Raw genomic sequence first — 20,012 nt, 5'->3', positions numbered from 1 at the left:
CATGGCTGATGTTTGGAGTGCTAGGTAAAATAAAAGCACACACTATTACTTATATTAGAGACCTGTCCTTTGATAAAAAGTAAAACTTAATTTTCAGAATTACATTCCAGCGCAGGTTTAAAATTTCCATTCCGGCACAGGTTTAAAATTTCCATTTTCAAAGTTATTAATATTTCTTTAAAACAAAATCAATTAAAACTACTGAACATTTCTTTTTTAAATATTTTTATCAATGATCGGGTCTCGTACAGAAATCCACACAAAGGAATACCAACAATAACATTACACAAATATCATTCCTCAGAAATCCTGACAATGTATATATATGGTGAAAAAGAAACGAAGTGATGATTTTCTAATGATATATTGGACTATGAAATTAATAGGATGATTTTAAGGTTTGAAAACTGAAGTGATAGTTCACATGTAAAAGTTGAAATTAATATTAAACTATAAAATAAAACAAGGATACAGGTGTATTTTTTGGAAATGATAATTAAAGGACAGGATAACTGGGTATAGGATGTCACATATTCTAGAGGCACTTCAAACAGACAAATCCCTGCTATTGTAGATCTCAAGAATTGCAAAGGGAGATAACTAGGAGATTAAATAATGCCTACTTCCAATCTTTCGCTTGAGGTGCTTTTCTACTGCTCCATCATACTTAGTGAGATTACAGACAATATTTCAGCCCCATGTCGTGTGAATATACAACAGACAAGATTCCATTTTGGGGAGATGTGCTGTTGTTGTCACATTGAAGAAGTGTAAGGGGAGATCACTGGCAGCAGAATTGAGACTTAGAGAAGTAAGAATTGTATCAGAGAAGACTTCACTTTGGGGTGAGATGTGCTATCTTACCCTACAGGGAATTTTGTTTTATATTCTTATTAACAAATGTCAAAAATCCCTTTGATAAGTAGACTTTGTGTGTCTGCTATATTATCAGGGTTAACAAATCAAGGTCGTACCAGGCCTGTTACAGGGACAGACTTAGAGCGTGGTCGTGATGGAGAATCGCTGTTACTGTCCGTCAGGTACTTGACAGGTGAGTATTTGAGGGGTGAACAAGTGTCTTCATTGATAATCTTCATCTTGTTACGTGGGGGTACGCCGATGGGGGCTGCGAACTGGAACTCATCCTGAGGGGTGACAAAAGGGTGCTATTCTTCTTAAAACAGGTTCAACTTTTATAGAACAATTGTCTCACTTCCTAGTGTATTCATCAACAAAATAAATTTTGATCAAAACATGTAAGAAAACTAGTTCATTTTTTTAAATGCACTTTTGAAAAAAAAATAACAAGGAAGAAAGTTCACTCGTTTTCTTTATAAGAAATGCAACTGCAAACCCTACAGAAGCATTTTCTGTTCTTTTATAAATTTGACATTTTTAATTTCTATACAGGTTTACAATTTGAACTTGTTTACAAATATCATCGCGATTATATGCTTTATATTTTTCAATGTAAACTTTCAGCATTTATTTGATTTTAAAAAAAATTTCTTGATGAACACTTTATTGGATAATCAGACATCAGAAACACCCATCACCAAACACATACTGGCCACCACAAAGCATGTTTATGTCAGAGTTATGCCCCCTGGCATGCTGATTCAGTCCTCTTGCATATAGGAAGGACAGGACATGTTGGTTAAGCAGTTGTTATGTGTTATTATTAATGGAGTTAGTTTTCAGATAAAAAAACCAAGTAAGTATTGAGAGATGCAAATATTGAAAATAAGAAATATTTGGAAATGCACATGAAAAGATGAACATGAATCAGTCAATGCACATGAAAAGATGAACATGAATGACAGTCATTGACATAGTTTTACTGACATGGGATTACAATTAACTTGTTGACATCATAAACAATAGAGATACAGTGACAGTAATTTAACAATCAGACATGATCATGTACAACTGGAGATTTATCAGACAGAAGATTCTTATGTTCCACACACATCAGATCAAGGTACAGGAAAAACTTTTCCCACTTTATATTATACAAAAGTGTGAATTATACTCACAATTTTATGATAGATTAAAATGTGACAGGAATAGTTCACTTCAACCCTTCACTTATCCAATAGAAATTCTCCACTTATTTATGATGTCAAGATGATTTTAAAATGTGGATGAACAAGGTTATACTCTGATGCATGCATATGACAAGTACAATACGATGATTAGAATACATAGTTAATGTTATATGTAACTGTTACTTAATACACTGAAACATAGGCCAAACAAACTTTAATAAAAAAGAAACATAATTTTTCCAACATATATTGATGTTGATAAAATGAAATGAAGTCAGAATAGACTCTTACTTCTGGTATAGCCAGAGCCTAATGTAGAAACTATACACTTTCCAATCAGAAATTATCACCATGCAGAACTGTTCAAATACACAACATGAACTAAACTTGATTAACAAGCATTAACAGTCTGTAAAACAATGAAACATATACTGTCTATTCCAACCTTTGTGTGCTTTATTATGATACTAAACTAAACTACTACTACTATCCCAAAGTCATTCCAGCATAATCTGAATGACCATTAAGAACTGCATTGGGGAAAAGTCCTCTATTTAAAACATACAAGATAAAGACACTGAAAAGTGAATTTTTTAAAGAATATTTCATTCAATACAATCATTTATTTTCAACTCTGAACAAATGAGTGGAATGGACAGTAATGGCATGCTACAGAACAGAGGTGTTACCATCTCTACCTGCTGCGGAGATGACAGTGGAAATTTACATGCTAGAATCTTCAGGTTCACACTACTAATTTTGGAGATGCTTATCATTGTGCCAAATATCAATAGACAACAATTAACTGTCTATAAATCAAAATAAATATCCTTTCAAAGGAATCTTTTTCTTGAGTGTCATTTTTCGAAGTAATTTCCTTTTTAGAAAAATCATGTTTTCACAATCAGCTTTTATCTTGACTCAAAATAGATAAAATGTTTGTGCAGTGTTTGTCAGATAAATCTATTTATAACCACATCCTGGAGAAATTTGATATTTTATGTATTTTTTCCAGTGTTGTTTTAAAATGAATAGCATCCTTCCTTTAAATCCTGTCCTATTACATTTTGATTTTTAATTTAAGCATGAAACACTACACAGAATACATTAACAGGTGGTGACATACCCTCCCATCTCTCTCTAGATCCACACCACTGTCTTGGGAACTGTTCTCATCCGAGAAGAACTTGGGCCGGATAAGTCTCGTCATCTCTTGGTCAGTGTCCAGACTCCCAGAACTGTGGTCAGCCTCTGGGTCACCAAATGTCAGAGTCTGTTTCTCGTTCTCCTTGTCCATGTCACAGGTGAAGTCGATCGGACTGAGTCTCATCATGGGGAGCTGTTGATACAGACATATATGTATACCAGATACAAGTATCTACTTTTTGCAAACAATTATGAAGTAATAAAAGAAAAACTTACAATATTTCAAGTTTTGTAACAAATGACTTTAAGGTAATTTTCTCCGTTGTACCTAACCACTTAGTTACTCTGGTGAAATGTTACCATTATCCTTTTAGATCACGTCTTCTTGTAATCTAATACAAAATAAACTGAACTTAACCATTATCATTTCAAATTAAGTCTCCCATTACTCAAGTTTATTGTCATGGTTGATCTCATCTAACCTTATTCTTCAAATATAAAATTGTTCAATTTTGATCAAAATAAAAAACTGATGTAAACCAACAATTAACCCTGAAAAGCATTACTGCGGGTAGGCGGGTATGTTAAAAATTGGAAAATTAGAAATAAGAGTATTAGCCAATTGGTGTTCTATCTACCCAAGATAGAAGTAACTCACTATGAACAACATATAGATTTATTAACCCCACCCCTCCTCCTTAGGACGGCAGCCATTACAGAAACATTTCCAACTTATGTCAATTGTCAGTGCAGTCACTAAATGACACATTCACATTAATACATCTGACTGTAAACTTTTACCATACCACATTCAATCTCAGTAAACATGATAAAACATTTTTCATTATTTTTTCTTAACTATTACTTTTAAACCACTGCAAAATATGTTTTATATGGTGGCCATAACAAAAGTACCAATATTCTTATCAATAATCCTGCATTATCAAAAACTATGATCAATTTCAGATATATATGTTAAGTGAAATACTCTTCTAAGAACAATTGTCACAAGTTTTATCACATGGTTCAGTTGATTACCAGGTAGTTATAGTTGTTAGTGGGATGATAGCCAAAATGATCATTTGAACAAATGGCCGTGTGAAAAAAACTTGTGTTACTCCTACTGTAGACATTGAAAAGCTATTTCTAATGAAATTATACTTTTACAAATGCACTAAACACAAATGGTACTTTGCATTCATTCAACTGCTCCACCCTCCAAAGCAAAATCTTTTACCTATAATATTATAGTAGACCCTGAAATCTGCCATGGCAAAACAGCAGTTGCCTACCCATACTTATATAATATCTTCGTCTTAGAACAGACAAGGCTGCTACATATGTTGCAATGTTGTAATTTTGTAAATTTTGGAGTGACTTCCCTTTACCCACTACAGCAATTTCCATGATATGGTTTGTCTGTATTCTAATATTGACATTCTAAACCTTTTGATTTTAGGTATTATATTTTCAATGAAAATCAATTTGAACAATTTATTTATCAATGAAATAAAAGCAACAAAAGAAAATCATGATGGAAGTAAATTTGGTTATCGACACAAACAATGATATCGTTCAATCAGCGAGGCACAATCTTTACCGTTATAAGAAAGATGATAATTAATTTACAATATCTTTTACATAATCACTCTGTGGCACTATAACTTCTTTATAACTAAGACATTGTATTTTCACAGCTATCAAATCTCTGACAGATCCTCCTGTTTTCTATTTAGTTTTGAAGTTGGGGGTAACCTTTTTCAAAGAAAGAAAGTGTAATAACTCCTTCAGGGAGCATGGGACTTCGATAAGATACCTCATCTAAAGATACACAGGTGTAAGATAAAAAGCTGTCATGGTCATAATGAACAAATATTGAGTTTTCATCATGTTTTCGAGATGTTACTCCCTGATAACAATGTTTCCTGTTGTTGTATCCAAGAAATGAAGACATTTTTGCTTGGAAACCAGTGGTCATAGAAATATATATATAGAAAAGTGTATAAACATGCTCTATTTCTTCACATTGCAAAAATAATCTTGTACCACTTATCTTAAATGTGCTTGAATTAATATGCTAACAACAAGAGCATTGTAAATATATGTGTAAGATCAAGGTACCCTGATAACTCACCACACCAAGTTATACTAACTAATAACTACCCTGATAACTCACCACACCAAGTTATACTAACTAATAACTACACTAAGAAACTCACCACACCAAGTTATACTAACTAATAACTACACTAAGAAACTCACCACACCAAGTTATACTAACTAATAACTACACTAAGAAACTCACCACACCAAGTTATACTAACTAATAACTACACTAAGAAACTCACCACACGAAGTTATACTAACTAATAACTACACTAAGAAACTCACCACACCAAGTTATACTAACTAATAACTACCCTGATAACTCACCACACCAAGTTATACTAACTAATAACTACACTAAGAAACTCACCACACCAAGTTATACTAACTAATAACTACACTAAGAAACTCACCACACCAAGTTATACTAACTAATAACTACACTAAGAAACTCACCACACCAAGTTATACTAACTAATAACTACACTAAGAAACTCACCACACGAAGTTATACTAACTAATAACTACCCTGATAACTCACCACACCAAGTTATACTAACTAATAACTACCCTGATAACTCACCACACCAAGTTATACTAACTAATAACTACCCTGATAACTCACCACACCAAGTTATACTAACTAATAACTACCCTGATAACTCACCACAGCAAGTTATACTAACTAATAACTACCCTGATAACTCACCACACCAAGTTATACTAACTAATAACTACCCTGATAACTCACCACAGCAAGTTATACTAACTAATAACTACCCTGATAACTCACCACACCAAGTTATACTAACTAATAACTACCCTGATAACTCACCACACCAAGTTATACTAACTAATAACTACCCTGATAACTCACCACACCAAGTTATACTAACTAATAACTACCCTGATAACTCACCACACCAAGTTATACTAACTAATAACTACCCATAAGAAAACTAGCAACTGATATCTAAATAAGGGAGTCCAATATTCTGAATTTTATCAGTTTCTGCCTTCTGTAATTATTATTACATTTTTATATCGATTCATGAAATTAGTCTACTCAGGAATTTTTTTAATTTCAAAAGCATCTAGTGAGCTAGGATGAAAACTTGAAAAAATGACAGGTTTCAAAAGCATTATATAGAATGGAAACTCTTCTGCAAACAATTAAATTTGGATAAGATTTCAGGATTATGTCAAAGTTCAGATGGCTTAAAGTCATCATTTCAAATGTCATGGGCTTGTAATTTGCTCTGTGGCAAAGCTATCTATTGATCTATATTAAATCAATAAAAAATTTAATTCAAAAATCTTTGAACTCTTTTATCTGATTAAAATATATTCATAAAGAAATAAAGTTTTGTTCAACTTTGTGCAAGTGACCTTTTTTTTTTATAACACTTACAAGCTGAGGTGTTTTATTTTTAACATTTCTGTCATTGACTATTTTTTTAAATAAAGAAACCCAATCAAAATGAATTTAAAGCCACAGAGATGTCAACTAAAACATGTTTTACTGAAAACCCTATTGGTAGGGTCCAATGAATGTCAATGATTATTAAAGCAATTATGTAGGTACACAAAATCAAGATAATTTACTTTTGGTGAATTTTTTCATAGGTACATGTTAATTATATCAGTGCTGTACATGTATAACAGTTTCACACAGGAAGTTTTCTTAAGGAAGCAAGCAACACTTACCCAAAAGTGACAGCAATACTTCTTAGGTTAAAAGGTAAGGCAGTACCTAACACCAATTAACAGTCAGGTATGACAGGAAATGTTAAGTTCAGGAAATGGTAAGTATAGGCAAATAGATGTGACCTCTCTGACCATCAGCTATAAAATATCTACACATACTTACCGGCATTGACTGTATTCTTCTGAAGGCGATTGTCTTCTTCCTATTGGTGAAAGATAAACTCAGGTGTGAAATATGCAAATGAGTTTCATTTTACCTGTACCAACACATTTACAGGTAACAGCTAATTAGAGTCAGCCACAGTAGCTAATCTTTAAGTGTATTAATTAATCTCAGGTAATTCGGTGACATCTGGGACCACAAAAGGTCATACACAGTAGCCACAGTCTAGTTTGCGTATTTCATAAATCCCTAATCTGACATTAATTACCTGTGTGGTCAGCCAGGTAGATCCTGTATATTGATAATCTCAGGTAAGATGACATGTATAATTTTTGTAAATGGATTAGTAGCAGTGTGATCAACATCACCTGTGACAGCCACAGAAGCTCTGTATAACTGGCTGTCTACCTGTAGACGGCTACCTTACTCCTCCCTGTCCAGTACACACACCCTAGACTACCTGTCTCTAATTACAGGTAAGCATCTTACCTGCCCTAGTCAAATAGTCTACAATGCACAACAGCATGCCTTGGTCAGTGTCATACCTGTGTACTCTGCCCTGCTACCCACTCCCACCCAGTAGATCTCTCCAATATAGACAAAATGTTAAGTGATGCTGAAAATGTCTATAGATGTGACTGGAGCAATTTTCTAACATACCAACAAAATCTGATTATATATATTCGGATACAAACCTTGTAACTATGAAGACTTTTGAATTAAAATAAAATTTGAACTCTGTGCAGAATAGACCACCTTTGTAATAGAATGAATTGTATTACTAACATAAGTCCTTATATAAAACGAAACTTAAGAAAACTCCTCAATATTCACCAGTGTAATGAGTAGGAGTATGATTATAATTGTGTTTACCTTAACTCTGTACCTGCTCCTCTGTCTTCTCACTCACTGGACACACACTCTCAATTAGTATGCTTATCAAAATAAAACTTCAAACATTATACAAACTCCTCAGGTCTGTGTTTTCTCACCTCTAACCTTTATTAAAACACCTGAGTTCAGGTAATACAACATCTACCCATATTGTACCTGTCCCCAATCAAATTATAACTGGATATACTACAAAACTCACTTAGTAAAAGCCTCAGGAGGTATGTCTGGTTTGATGTTCTTGGCAAATCTGTGCATGCTGGAAAGACAAGAGATGAGACTGTCAGGTAAAAATTCTCACCTGAATAAATAGGTCACACCTATCCAAATACATGGGCACCAGGTCCAACAATAGACAGGTGATTTTAATCAGGTGATCAATCTAATTAAGGCATCATGCCTGTACTCTGGGTAGACAGGTATAACTGTAATCTAATTACCAAAGGTAAAAACTAAAATCCAATTAACAGGTAACTCTTAAAGTTACAATTGTCATTTATAACTTGTATCCGACATTGACATGTGAAGTTCTTGAGTAATACAGTCTAATTTTTTCTATCCTCTCTAACATGGTCTTTATTGGAAAAAACTTGAACTTGAACAAAAAAATATACATATGAAACATTAAAAGGATTCATTCTTAATGTCATGTGTGTGCCACAGAGATGCTGCACTTACCAACTGATCAGATGTGTGTGTTACAATTTCTATGATATTGGGAAAATATCACTTTTGGTTATGTTTTACTTGACTTTAATTATCACTGGTTCCAGAGTTCCCACCCGAGGCAGATGGTTCTAGCCTAGTGGTGTGTTTAACATTGTGTGGACTAGGTGGGAAATGTTAGACAAACTTTTCAATTGTTACTGCACAGTAGAGATGCTATAACAGGATATTTGTTTATTTATTTGGGTGATGATTTGGCTTCAAAAGACAGGTGAGTGATGGTATAAAAGACTTCTTGTCTGTGAGCAGGTGCCCATGTAAAATGTTGGGTAAACTTTAACCTGTGTTCCAAGCACTTGGTGTTTCAGTAATATTTAGTAATATTTGTATTGGCTGTTTGTGTTTGAACTGGCATTTGGGGACAATAGTCGAAAGTTTGGGCTTCAATGTAAGTATGAGTAAAACAAAAAGTACTATTATTCTATATTTTGGTCAGTGTAAACTGTTGAGATAACTAAGTTTGAGCTAGGTCAGTGGTTGTGTTCATTTCAGGTAGGTGTTTAGACAAGGCAACAGGTCTCACACAATGCTATCTAAAGCAGCATGAAATTGATATGACAATACCCAGCTATCTGGCCAAGCATAATGTTACCCAGATGTTAATTTGGAAGTGTCAACCCCAGCACACTTTTCATACAGGTGAAAATAACCTTAGCAGGACTCCACTCATCAGGGATTACTAAGTCTGGACAGAGGTGTGGTCACAGACAACTTGTTCAGCAACCTGACCATCAAAATTAGGCAAGCTCAGGTCAATCAAATCCCATTTATTCACATATATTCACACCACAACAAAATTTCTATACAGAAAGCTAAGCTGGTAATGTTCTAATCAATGAGTCTATCAAGTTATTATCAGTTTTCCTTCAGGCTCATCCATTGCCTTATTCCCAAACCAATTAATGTTTTGCGTTTCTGTCTTTGACTTAGAAGAATTAATTACCAAGATTTCAGAAGATTTTTTAATTTACAGCATTGTAACTGAATTAATTACGGTTGTCTACATTTAAATGTGACAATAATATTTATACATATATATTATTATAATCAATCATTTGATTACAAGTGAATATAAACACATATATTGATTATTTTATCGCTGGATTTTTACTCTTTAATTTTATTTCAGCAATTTTAACCAGAAGTTCCATTTGTGATTTGACTTGATTGTTGAACATCATCACACAACCAAGGAATTTCATTTCATGGCATCTTCTAAATTATGTGTAGATGGTTAATTTTGCATAAGCTGTTAATTTCCTTAAATTAATAAAATTGCTGTTTTTTCCCCCTTCACATTTTGAAAATTCTGATGGAACTAAGAAAAAAGCTGTTTAGCCAAATATGTTTTCACCATATACATGTTGTTCAAATCTTATGAATATGTTCTTAATTTAGTTTTTGTTCCTCTATTAATTAACTTTCTGTGAATACAGGAAAATGAGTGTTTCTTGAATGTGTTACATATTTCTAGCCAGAAAATATTGATTCAATTTAATTTATCATACATGATGAATGTCACAATCCTCATCAATAAAATGTAAACAAAAAAAAAAATACAAAGTGGAAGTTCAATTTCCAACATTTAACACATTTTTTGTTGGTGAATGTAACTAAAATAGTATGATTTCGAATGAATTAATCGACTAATCAGTGTCAGTTATTTCAAGCTACTGTATATTATACTCTACTACCAGTTTGACATTAGTTGATGTTATTTACACTAACTGTCGACAAATCACAACTCAGAAATCTGCCATGGAGCGGAGACAGAACCACCAACAGTCTGCCATAGGTTTTACTCAGGGGAGATAATCTGTGTGGTTTCAATGTGATCAGATTAGACAAACAGTTTAATTTAGACCAGCCATTATCTTAGTACATATACCATGTGTACACAGGTAAGGTAATGGTTAGCATCACACTTTAATTAGCAAGACAGATGGGCAGTCATTGATTGGCTCACCGAGTCACTAACTCACACAGGTAGCAGTATATGTTACCTGTGTGTTTGGCTGTACATAAGACCTACTGGGGCTTTGTTGTTCTAAAATGTAACAATCTTTGGAGCTAATTGGATAATCATAATTTCAGACAAGAGTACATTTCAGATTCAATTACTTAGTTTTTGAAGTATAACTCAAAAAAAATTAACTCTAACCAACAACAAATTTTCATTGTAATGAAATTACAGGAAAGTGACTTTAACTCAGTACTCAGTTTTTCCTCATAACTGGATCCTTGAAGCTAGAAACTCAATTATTTGATTAAGAAATATTTCAGCATGTCTTTGAACTATTTTGACAAGACAATCAATTGTGATAGAGAATGAGAACAATTGACCTAAACAGAGGTTTGCACTTTCTGCTGCTTCATTATTTAGCAGACTTTCCACACTAGAGATTTTGTTGACAATGACATTCATTCTCTGCCCATTTCCTGTATGCTACACAAAGGTTTGGGGTCGTGCACCTTTCCTGGTATTTATGGGGACATCTGCTACTGTCTAGCAGCTTGCAGTGTAATCCAATTTACATTTTTATGAATGTGATGAAGACAGTTGGGAACAATTTTCCTGCAGTCCCTATTTATCAACCCCTTTCTATTCAGAAGGCCTCTGCTCCAAATATTTCACAACCAGGGTAGATTTAGAGCTAGGCCATATCAGGTACATTGTTTAGAGCTTTCACAAAATGGTGTCTGAGGTAACAGCTTGGGGACAGGGACACTTATCAGGGACTCGTGTATAGTGTTTATGATTGGCCCCCATCTGCCAGCTCTACAGGGACAACTTAGGTGAATGGAGTAAATAGGATTATCTGTAGTATAAACTTGGCTAATCTATCTAACTCCAATACAAACAGGGGCATGGTGGGGCTGCTTTCTTAGATTTCAACAGAAAACAGGAAAACAGGAGAAAGCCAAGCCAGCCATTGGTCAGTAAGATAAGGGGTATTACAAGGCCATAAATCTGACCCTGTCTGCAGGCTTGTCCAGTATGACATAACAGCTGTACCAAAAGATGAATGAACTCATTTTATGCTTCATTAAACATCCCCTGAACCCTGACCCAAACAAGGTAGACAATTATGTTACAACTGCAGTCATTGTCTGGAGGTTTATATGAATCAAACAATGACTCAATTCTATCTCTATTTTGTACTCTCCAAGAAATACATTTCAACACTCATGATCAAAATATGATGATATATGTTCTGAACACTGAAAATAAACATATGCTTTCTCTTTAGGTAGATAACATTTTAAAATTGCTTTCCTTGAAACTTTTTGCATTCTTTCATTTGACTAATTTCATTAGGTTACAATGTTTAAAAAAAGTCATTTTTTCTTAATAAAAAAAACCCAACAGATTTTGTTGCGAAATAAAAGTTTAGAATTAATGGTTGCGGTCTTGTGTGATAAAACAAAACATTTAAACTATGAAGAATGTACAATAACTTCCAAAGCTGAGTGAATGTAGTATTCGAATAATGAAATAATAAATCCCTGATCCCCAAAACAGTTGTTAATACTTGAAAATGCCTAATATTGAGGCCTGTTTGGCAATAAACAACCTGCTATTATGTATAAAGTCAGTTACATGATACTGGATACAGGATACCCAATTGGGTTGGGGGGGGGGGGGGGTGGGGATTATTCTCCCTAGGGGCTAGTGCCATCAGTTCAACAGGAAAACACAATCCACCAGGGGCTTCATGGGCTCTAATTAATACAAGTAGGAGTAAATAGGCCCTATCTCTAGGCCTAATTACTGTGGCATAGAAAACACATGTATGCCAGTCTCTTGCATGAAAATTCATTTAAGGATTGATTGTCAATTTTGTTGCTTGCATGGACTGATGAAGGAAGTGAACCTCGTGCAAATGAAGTGAACTGCGAAGCAGTTCATGTACCATTTGCGCGAGGTTCACTTCCCTTCATCAGTCCATGCAAGCAACAAAATTGACAATCAATCCTTATATTTACGTTAACCAAATTTAAAACTTCGCCACCAGATTGCAAAATTCGGTCGCAACAGTGTGACGTAAGTGTGTCACTTTGTAACATTGTTATACTTATCGTACATGTGTGCACAGTAGTGGAACAGCAGACAGTCAACTATTCTCGTCGCCAAAGCAACACAAAATATAGTGCCATACACGTTTTGATTATTACGATGTTGATACACATAGATACGATATTTTCAAGGTAAAATATTCATTTATAACAAATATTTATGATATTGTATAATAAAAACTTAGCAATACCCATATAAATACGAATTTAAAGTGCAGTGTTGACAGTATAGTATGTGTGTGATTTGGTCACTTGAGACACAGGGACTCGGTTAAAAAAATGATGTGATGCAGTCTAATATAGCCGGGATATTCAGAGCTCGAGAAAAAGTGTAACAATATGGATTTTAGTCGCAGGTTAACTGGTGATGTACATGGTGTTCTTGAAATATTGGATTTCATTGTCGCACTGGCGTTTTGGGATGTAAATTCTGATAATAGTAAGTAAAGAAACATTGATTTGAAAATTGGCGGTATTCGACGGCCGGAAACTTGTGTCCTCCATATGTTTAGATTGAGTCAAATTACGACAATAATGTGTCCCTGTTCTCGATATAGCATACTTCTGCTACCAGTCTGTTTTGTGTTGTTAAATAGTGTTTAAATTGAGGTTTATTTTCTGTTACCACTGAAATGGTATTAAGCATGGCATTCGAAATACAGCTAACGTTAGACCTACTGCGCTACGTAGGTCATGAGCTCGGTGCTATCGAGAGTGTCAGTGTTCTGTCAGATCCTGTTTTCTAAACTGTCTGCATTATACTGGCATTTTTATTAGCACATAAAGCGGCTATTCCACTTGTGTTCATATACGTTTATAACAATGTTACACAATTCACAAAGTGAAAGTGCATTCAAGTCTGAGGCGGTACAGAACTCGATCGCCATTGTAAACTCAGTGAATGTATTCACACGCCGGCAAGAAAGTGATTCGTCTCTCAGAACAGAAGCACGCGACCCAAAATCTTCAACGGGAAATGAAGTGATCTTAGTTTACTATGTTCATTGAGGCGGAGCGAAGTGAAAATGTAAATATTACTTCATCATAATATGCACAGTTGTACCACATGTTAATTTTCTTGTTTGAACTAGTATTTCATTCTTCTTTGACAAAGGCAAGTGCTATTTTGCAATTTCATTTGGTGCAATAGTTTTTTTTTCTGTAGGGCTTTACAAGTCTAAATAAAGTGACCTCAAAGGTGATATGGCTATCCCAAGATTTACCTTGAAATTGATATTTGATCAGGGTGTTTATGACCCCAATAAATTGTGTGATTCTCTTTTGAAGTAAAATGGTAGTTCACTGTGGAGTGATGTAACCTTACATAAAGTAGGAAGTGACCAGTAAGTTGAATTTACAACCACCATTTACTAGTACTGTTGGTCTAGAATTGATTCTCTGATCAAAGAGAGTATGTAGTAGTAGGATCACCGGGTTGTCATACCTGGTTGTGATGCAACAGGTGAGTTAATATCTATCCATCAACAACTGACCAATATTGACCAGAGGTCAAACTAAATGACTATCTACCAGTCATACATTGCACAAGGTTTCCATATCATTTTTACACCATCAATGACAAGAGAAATATAGGCCAATATAATTGGTAATGAAGTCATAAATATCCCCATTGCCTAAATATAACATTGCCATAATTGCTATGATATAGTAACCCAGAAGGCACGATGCATTAGCCATTATTTTGCCCCCAGGTAATCTGAAGTGAAAATGGTTTCCACTAAAAACAAAATCATTTTCTTAAAATAAAATCCTATTTGACATGCTTTATAATTGTTTTTCAAAGAACTGTACCATAAAGATATATACTTTTCAAATTAACAATATATACATTCAAAGTAAAGTCATTTATCAAATTGAACCCCCTGCTACTTGGATGAAAATGTTCCAACTTTCCCTCTCTTTTGCTCAGAAATTTAATACCATTTTTTCCCTATATTATATATACATGGCATGGATTAAAATATCCAAGTTCCAACTTTTTGTTCATAACCACTTTTATCTCTGGATGTTGTGTTTTAAAGATGATTTATAAATTTGAGTTTTCCTACCAGGTATAAGTGTTCTTTTTCTAATCGTATATATATGAAAATTGATTTTTTTAATATTCCTATCTTTAGTTAAAAGCCAATGTAAAGCCATCTGGTTGTGATCAGTTTTGAAGTTTAAGATATCTGAAACTAGTAACTTTATTACAATCCATATTTGTTTTGCCTGAAATCCTATATCATCTAAGATGGTAACATTATACAAGTCTGTTCATTGGGGGTGCACAGACTGAATTATTGTTGGGAAGTAACCTGTAACATTGCCTAATGTAGGAAGTAGTCGTACACATGTACATTACATAAGTGCAATTGATTTCCTGATCAAAGAGGAATTCCCTGGTAAATGTACAACATGTAGTTATGATGCAATCTGATGGTCAATATCAATTCATCAACAGTGACCAGAGGTCAAATGGAACCATTTACTCTCTACACTTCAAATATACATGTAGTATATTTCATCATCATTGACTTGCAACCAAACATGACCAAGAATATTCTTAGTAGGGCCCATTGATCATGCTTGTAAAAATGGCCCTTTATTCTAGTCAGAAGTTAGTCATAATTAGCCTATTTAAATAATATATATCAGGGCATTTTGTTTTCATTGAATATCCTGACATTTCAGCAAATTTCCATCTCAAGAGGTAGATAATTCTGCTAATTTAAAACATGATACAACATACGCATATATTCTGAGTTTTAATCCACCCAATAAATGCACTGGGTATTTTACAACATGGCAAAATTAGCGTATGTGCCTAAAATCTAGACAGAAACAAACAAATAAAGTTCATAAAGGATAGAAGTTGGTAAATTATGTCAAAGGGATTGTAAACTATTAACACAAAAGATTAAGCAATAGGCAATATATGGTAAATGGATGGTGCGTTTATTAGATTTAATATGACTTCACTATTCTGTAGTGGTACATTGTGAGGGAGCCTGAAGCCTGGGTGAGACCAGCTGGGGGTGGTCTAGACAGAACACTTGTTTCTTGTCATGTGTAGCCTTGGACAATGGTGAAATCATTAATTACACTGCTAATACTATACCTTCTATAATACTATACCTTCTATAATACTATTGTATGAGGATGTATGACAACACTTTTTATGATCAAATTCTGAAAAGTGCCATTATGAAGCAAACTCTGGAAAAAGACATGCTAATTAAAAACACAGAAATCTAATTACCTCATTTCCAATGTTGGCGAGTCCAGAGGAGTTGGTGAATCCACAAAACACCCTGAAATATAAAAGGACATCATTAATTTCAAAAATCAACATTTCTAATTACAAAGTAATAAACACGTAAAACAGAAGATTACTAAATAACAATATGGAAAATTATAAAATCACAAATTTTATCTCATTGACAATTGTTTACCATTTTCTAGTAACATATTTTCCAACTAAACGGTACCAGTGATGCTCCAGCACCTGTCCTCCGATAAATGGACACTAAATAAATCACAAGTCTCCTGTGAAAGGCATTGCATTGTCACACTGCAAGTGCTATGTAGATTCACATCAACAAAAGACATTTCAAATTCTGACACATTTTGAATGAAATCTAAAGAATATTAAAATGACAGTTTAGACACCAGTTTTCTTTGAACTTTTCTTGCTGTCCTGCGAGTCTTGTCAACCACTTGTCTGGTGATGCCAATAACCTCATATAACTGTTCTTAAGAACTATTGAAAATCTAACATCACCCCAAGGTAAATATGTATTTTCTGTAAATAAAACTTGTTTAGGTTGTAGAGGTAGCACTGAGTGTAGGTACCTGTCACTTCAACTGTCAACCAGCTAGTTTGAAGACTCTATGTACGATTTACCACGCAATGAAACTCCCCAGGGCCCAAACTGATTCAAGATGCAAAAAATTGATAATTTTAACAATGGGTCGCATTGGCATAATCCATATGATACAATCATTACACATTCTGACTGGCTATACTCGATTGACCATAAAAGAATTTTTATGCAAGCAATTTACTGCTTCAGTGATCTTCATAAAAATCATAACTTGAGGGGAAATGCAGTCCAAAAACATATTTTGACAATATGGACAGAATAAACAATTCAAAAGAAGAAAGACATGGATCATGATCTAATCCTTCATAATTCTATTTTGCTTATCAGTCATATATGGACAAATTAAACATATCACATTTCTAAAAAAGACCATCTGAGCTGAAATAATATTTAAAATAAAACATTTTCATTTGTGACATAAAAATAAATAATATTTTGTATTTCAATGGTTCTAACTGATTAAGTCCTAAGACTTTTAACAGCATATCTATTTTTTTATTTTCACAAGATAAAAAGATGAATTTTCAAGTTTTATAACACTACTTTAATAATTATTCATTTGTTTCGTTTTTTCTGTCTGCAAATAGAATTGGAAGCAAGAGCTGAATTTCAGCGATGCGTTAAATGGGAAATCTTTCACATGCCTATAGCTGGAAATGATATGTTTGAAAGTTACCACACATATCATTAAATTAATTGCAATTGTACTGAGGGACTTGGTATTGGTTAAGTGGCAATTATGCTCACCTGTGTTTAATATTAAGAAGGAAGTGGAACAACACATACAGGTAAAACTGAATGATATGGGAAACAATTTGGTATATGTCTTAATGAACTCCATTGGACCCTGCAGCTATGAAGATTTTTCATACCTCTGAGTGTCCTAATGGCCATTAAAACTGTGACTAAATGCAATAAATTTCCTAGAACCATCTGTCTTCCTTTTTCCCCTTACTTCCCATTTCCTCCCCAAGCCAATCAGTAATCCATGAAAAAACTGACTAGGTAAGCTAAGGGGCGGGCAAATAGACCAAATGTATTCAGGAATTAGGTCAAGTAAAGGACCAATTGAATATCAATTACAGGTGTGTATTTGTATTCAACTTAACTTCCTCTCTAACAAAAGTGACTACAGAAGGATGTCCCTCAGTCCCTTGTGACACTGACATGGTTGATATAAGTAATTCATTATGTAAGATGGTTAAACAAGCCCAAGCCAAGTTTACAGGCACCACCAACAGGAAGGATGATATAGTGAAGGAATTACCTAGGTTAAATCTTAAGTTAGTACACAACAATTCAATTTATTTCCAAACATAGCACAGGATTCCAACACACAAAAGCACAGCAGACCAATATTTTTTAGGGAAATATTCGGGTGCAGTGTTACTAGATAAACACAATGTTTGAATAACTTACAAATAGTTTTTATAAAGAATAAAAGATATAATTGTCTGATTCTGGTTACATTTAATGACCTGATTTGATATTAATTTACACTGAATTCAATAAAATACATCCAATCAGTATCATAAACAGATATTTTAAGAAATATTTTCAATAATTTTAATGCATGTTTTGAGGAAATAGATTGCTATTTTTTAATCAATATTATTATAAATGACAATAAACTAATGTCATTATAATTCAATTAATGTTATTTCATTAATTAATACAATAATTATACAGTGTACAGTAGCTTGACAGGAATATATAAAAAAAAAAAAAGAGAAAAAATGTCAAGCTGTTAGTTTGTAATCAAGAAAACTTCAATTTAAAGAATACAGAATATGTTAATACTGCCTTATATATTAAAGAACACAAATTAAAAACTAAATTTTAATAAGCTCACTATTATTTTTATTCTGTAATGTACTCAACTTACTGTTTTTGCTTGAAAACAGTTAACTATGGTACATTATGATATATTACCAACATATTAATATTATTACAAAAAGCAGTATGAAAAGTAAATGTGTGTCCTGTTACCTGACTCTGTAGAACTCATTCTTTCTGGAGTTGGATGACATGATGAAGATGGTGTATCTGTACTTGATAATGACAGTTTTCTTCGTGGGGTGCCTCTACAAAACAATGGAAACCGCCATGAAAATCCTATTTCTAACGAGATATGTTTCAGCAGTATTCTGATGTTATATCATAAAATTAACTGTCATAGTATTACAATCAAGAATAAGCTTATAGTCTAAGTTACACGCATACAGTATTGACAACTGCTAGTGAATGGCTTCAATGTTCAATCGAGCATAACAAATGAATGTCATTCATAAAATGAAATTAAAATTGTAAATTTGGGCGGAGATGACCGAATTGATCTATAGATGCAATATATCAATATATTGAAATGAACCATTTATTCCATATCTATTATAAGTGACAGCAAAACATGTAACGTCAATTTAGGGCCCGAATTTTATAGTGAAGCATTAAGACTTTGGGTAACTTCAGCATCACCATCACTCATCAGATGTCATTATTTTCATATTGTCACTTCTTACCTTCCTGTTGACAGTTCGCTGAGATTTATAGCTAGATTTGACATAGGAGAATTCATCTTTATTGTTCCCAAGTTCCCAAAGCCGAATGCAGGCGAAAGTGTATTACTGGTTGCTAAAGTCCTCAAAGGCAAGTGCAATGGGGGAGGTCGACCATGCTCACGTCTGCTTTTCGACATTTTCCATTACTTGACCCACACACAAATGTAAGCCACTAATATAGAACAAGTCCAAGCCACGAACATTCACAGTTCCATATAAATTTGTTAGCACCGATGTGAGAACAACTTATCAGCTGGCGAAGCTGTCGAGTGTCGTGTTGTCACGGGTGTTGCAAAATCTCGTATTCTGGAACAGAAGCACGTTGTATGTTCGAAACACAGCACGTCCCAGATAAACAACAGAATCAGGATGACATGTGGAGCGGAGAATGAAGTGTACTTCCTTGGAATCTACCTGGACATCATCGTAAAGTGTTTTTCTTACGTTCTATTGTTCATAGCATTAGATGTGTCCAGGCAGATAGGCCGCCGCCGTAGAGTTTGAAAAACAACACAGAGTTAACCAATCAGATCACTCGTTTCTTAGCATGTGTAGACAGGAAGTTGTTTCGGTGGCAAGCACCTTATTTACTGTTTTGCATATTAAAAAAATTCTAAGTGGTTTAGTTCTTTTGATATAATAATTATAAAAAGAAACATTGATATTAATTTGTTTTTTAACGATGCATTTTAATTATAGTAAT

General features: G+C 33.8%; 1 protein-coding gene across 2 annotated transcripts in view; it reads right to left on the bottom strand.

Annotated features, from left to right (window-relative positions):
• The window catches only part of LOC117338744 (M-phase inducer phosphatase 1-like), a 30,462-nt gene extending 10,642 nt beyond the window's left edge, over positions 1 to 19,820 (bottom strand). Inside the window, exons 1-7 of one of the 2 annotated variants that reach the window (XM_033900052.1) lie at positions 19,271 to 19,820; positions 18,741 to 18,835; positions 16,127 to 16,178; positions 8,264 to 8,320; positions 7,171 to 7,210; positions 3,175 to 3,387; positions 975 to 1,145 (exon numbers count right to left, since the gene is read on the bottom strand). In XM_033900052.1, coding sequence (XP_033755943.1) covers positions 975 to 1,145; positions 3,175 to 3,387; positions 7,171 to 7,210; positions 8,264 to 8,320; positions 16,127 to 16,178; positions 18,741 to 18,835; positions 19,271 to 19,446 — 804 coding nt within the window. In that variant the 5' untranslated portion in view covers positions 19,447 to 19,820. The remainder of the gene's footprint in view (positions 1 to 974; positions 1,146 to 3,174; positions 3,388 to 7,170; positions 7,211 to 8,263; positions 8,321 to 16,126; positions 16,179 to 18,740; positions 18,836 to 19,270) is intronic. The other variant, XM_033900053.1, reaches the window with a different exon arrangement.
• Positions 19,821 to 20,012: the final 192 nt, after the last annotated feature.

This window comes from Pecten maximus, chromosome 12 (assembly GCF_902652985.1).
Source record: "Pecten maximus chromosome 12, xPecMax1.1, whole genome shotgun sequence".
In the NCBI taxonomy this organism is placed as follows: Eukaryota; Metazoa; Mollusca; class Bivalvia; order Pectinida; family Pectinidae; genus Pecten; species Pecten maximus.
The sequence above is the reverse complement of the archived record's forward strand: the minus strand, read 5'-3'. Positions and strand labels throughout refer to the sequence as shown.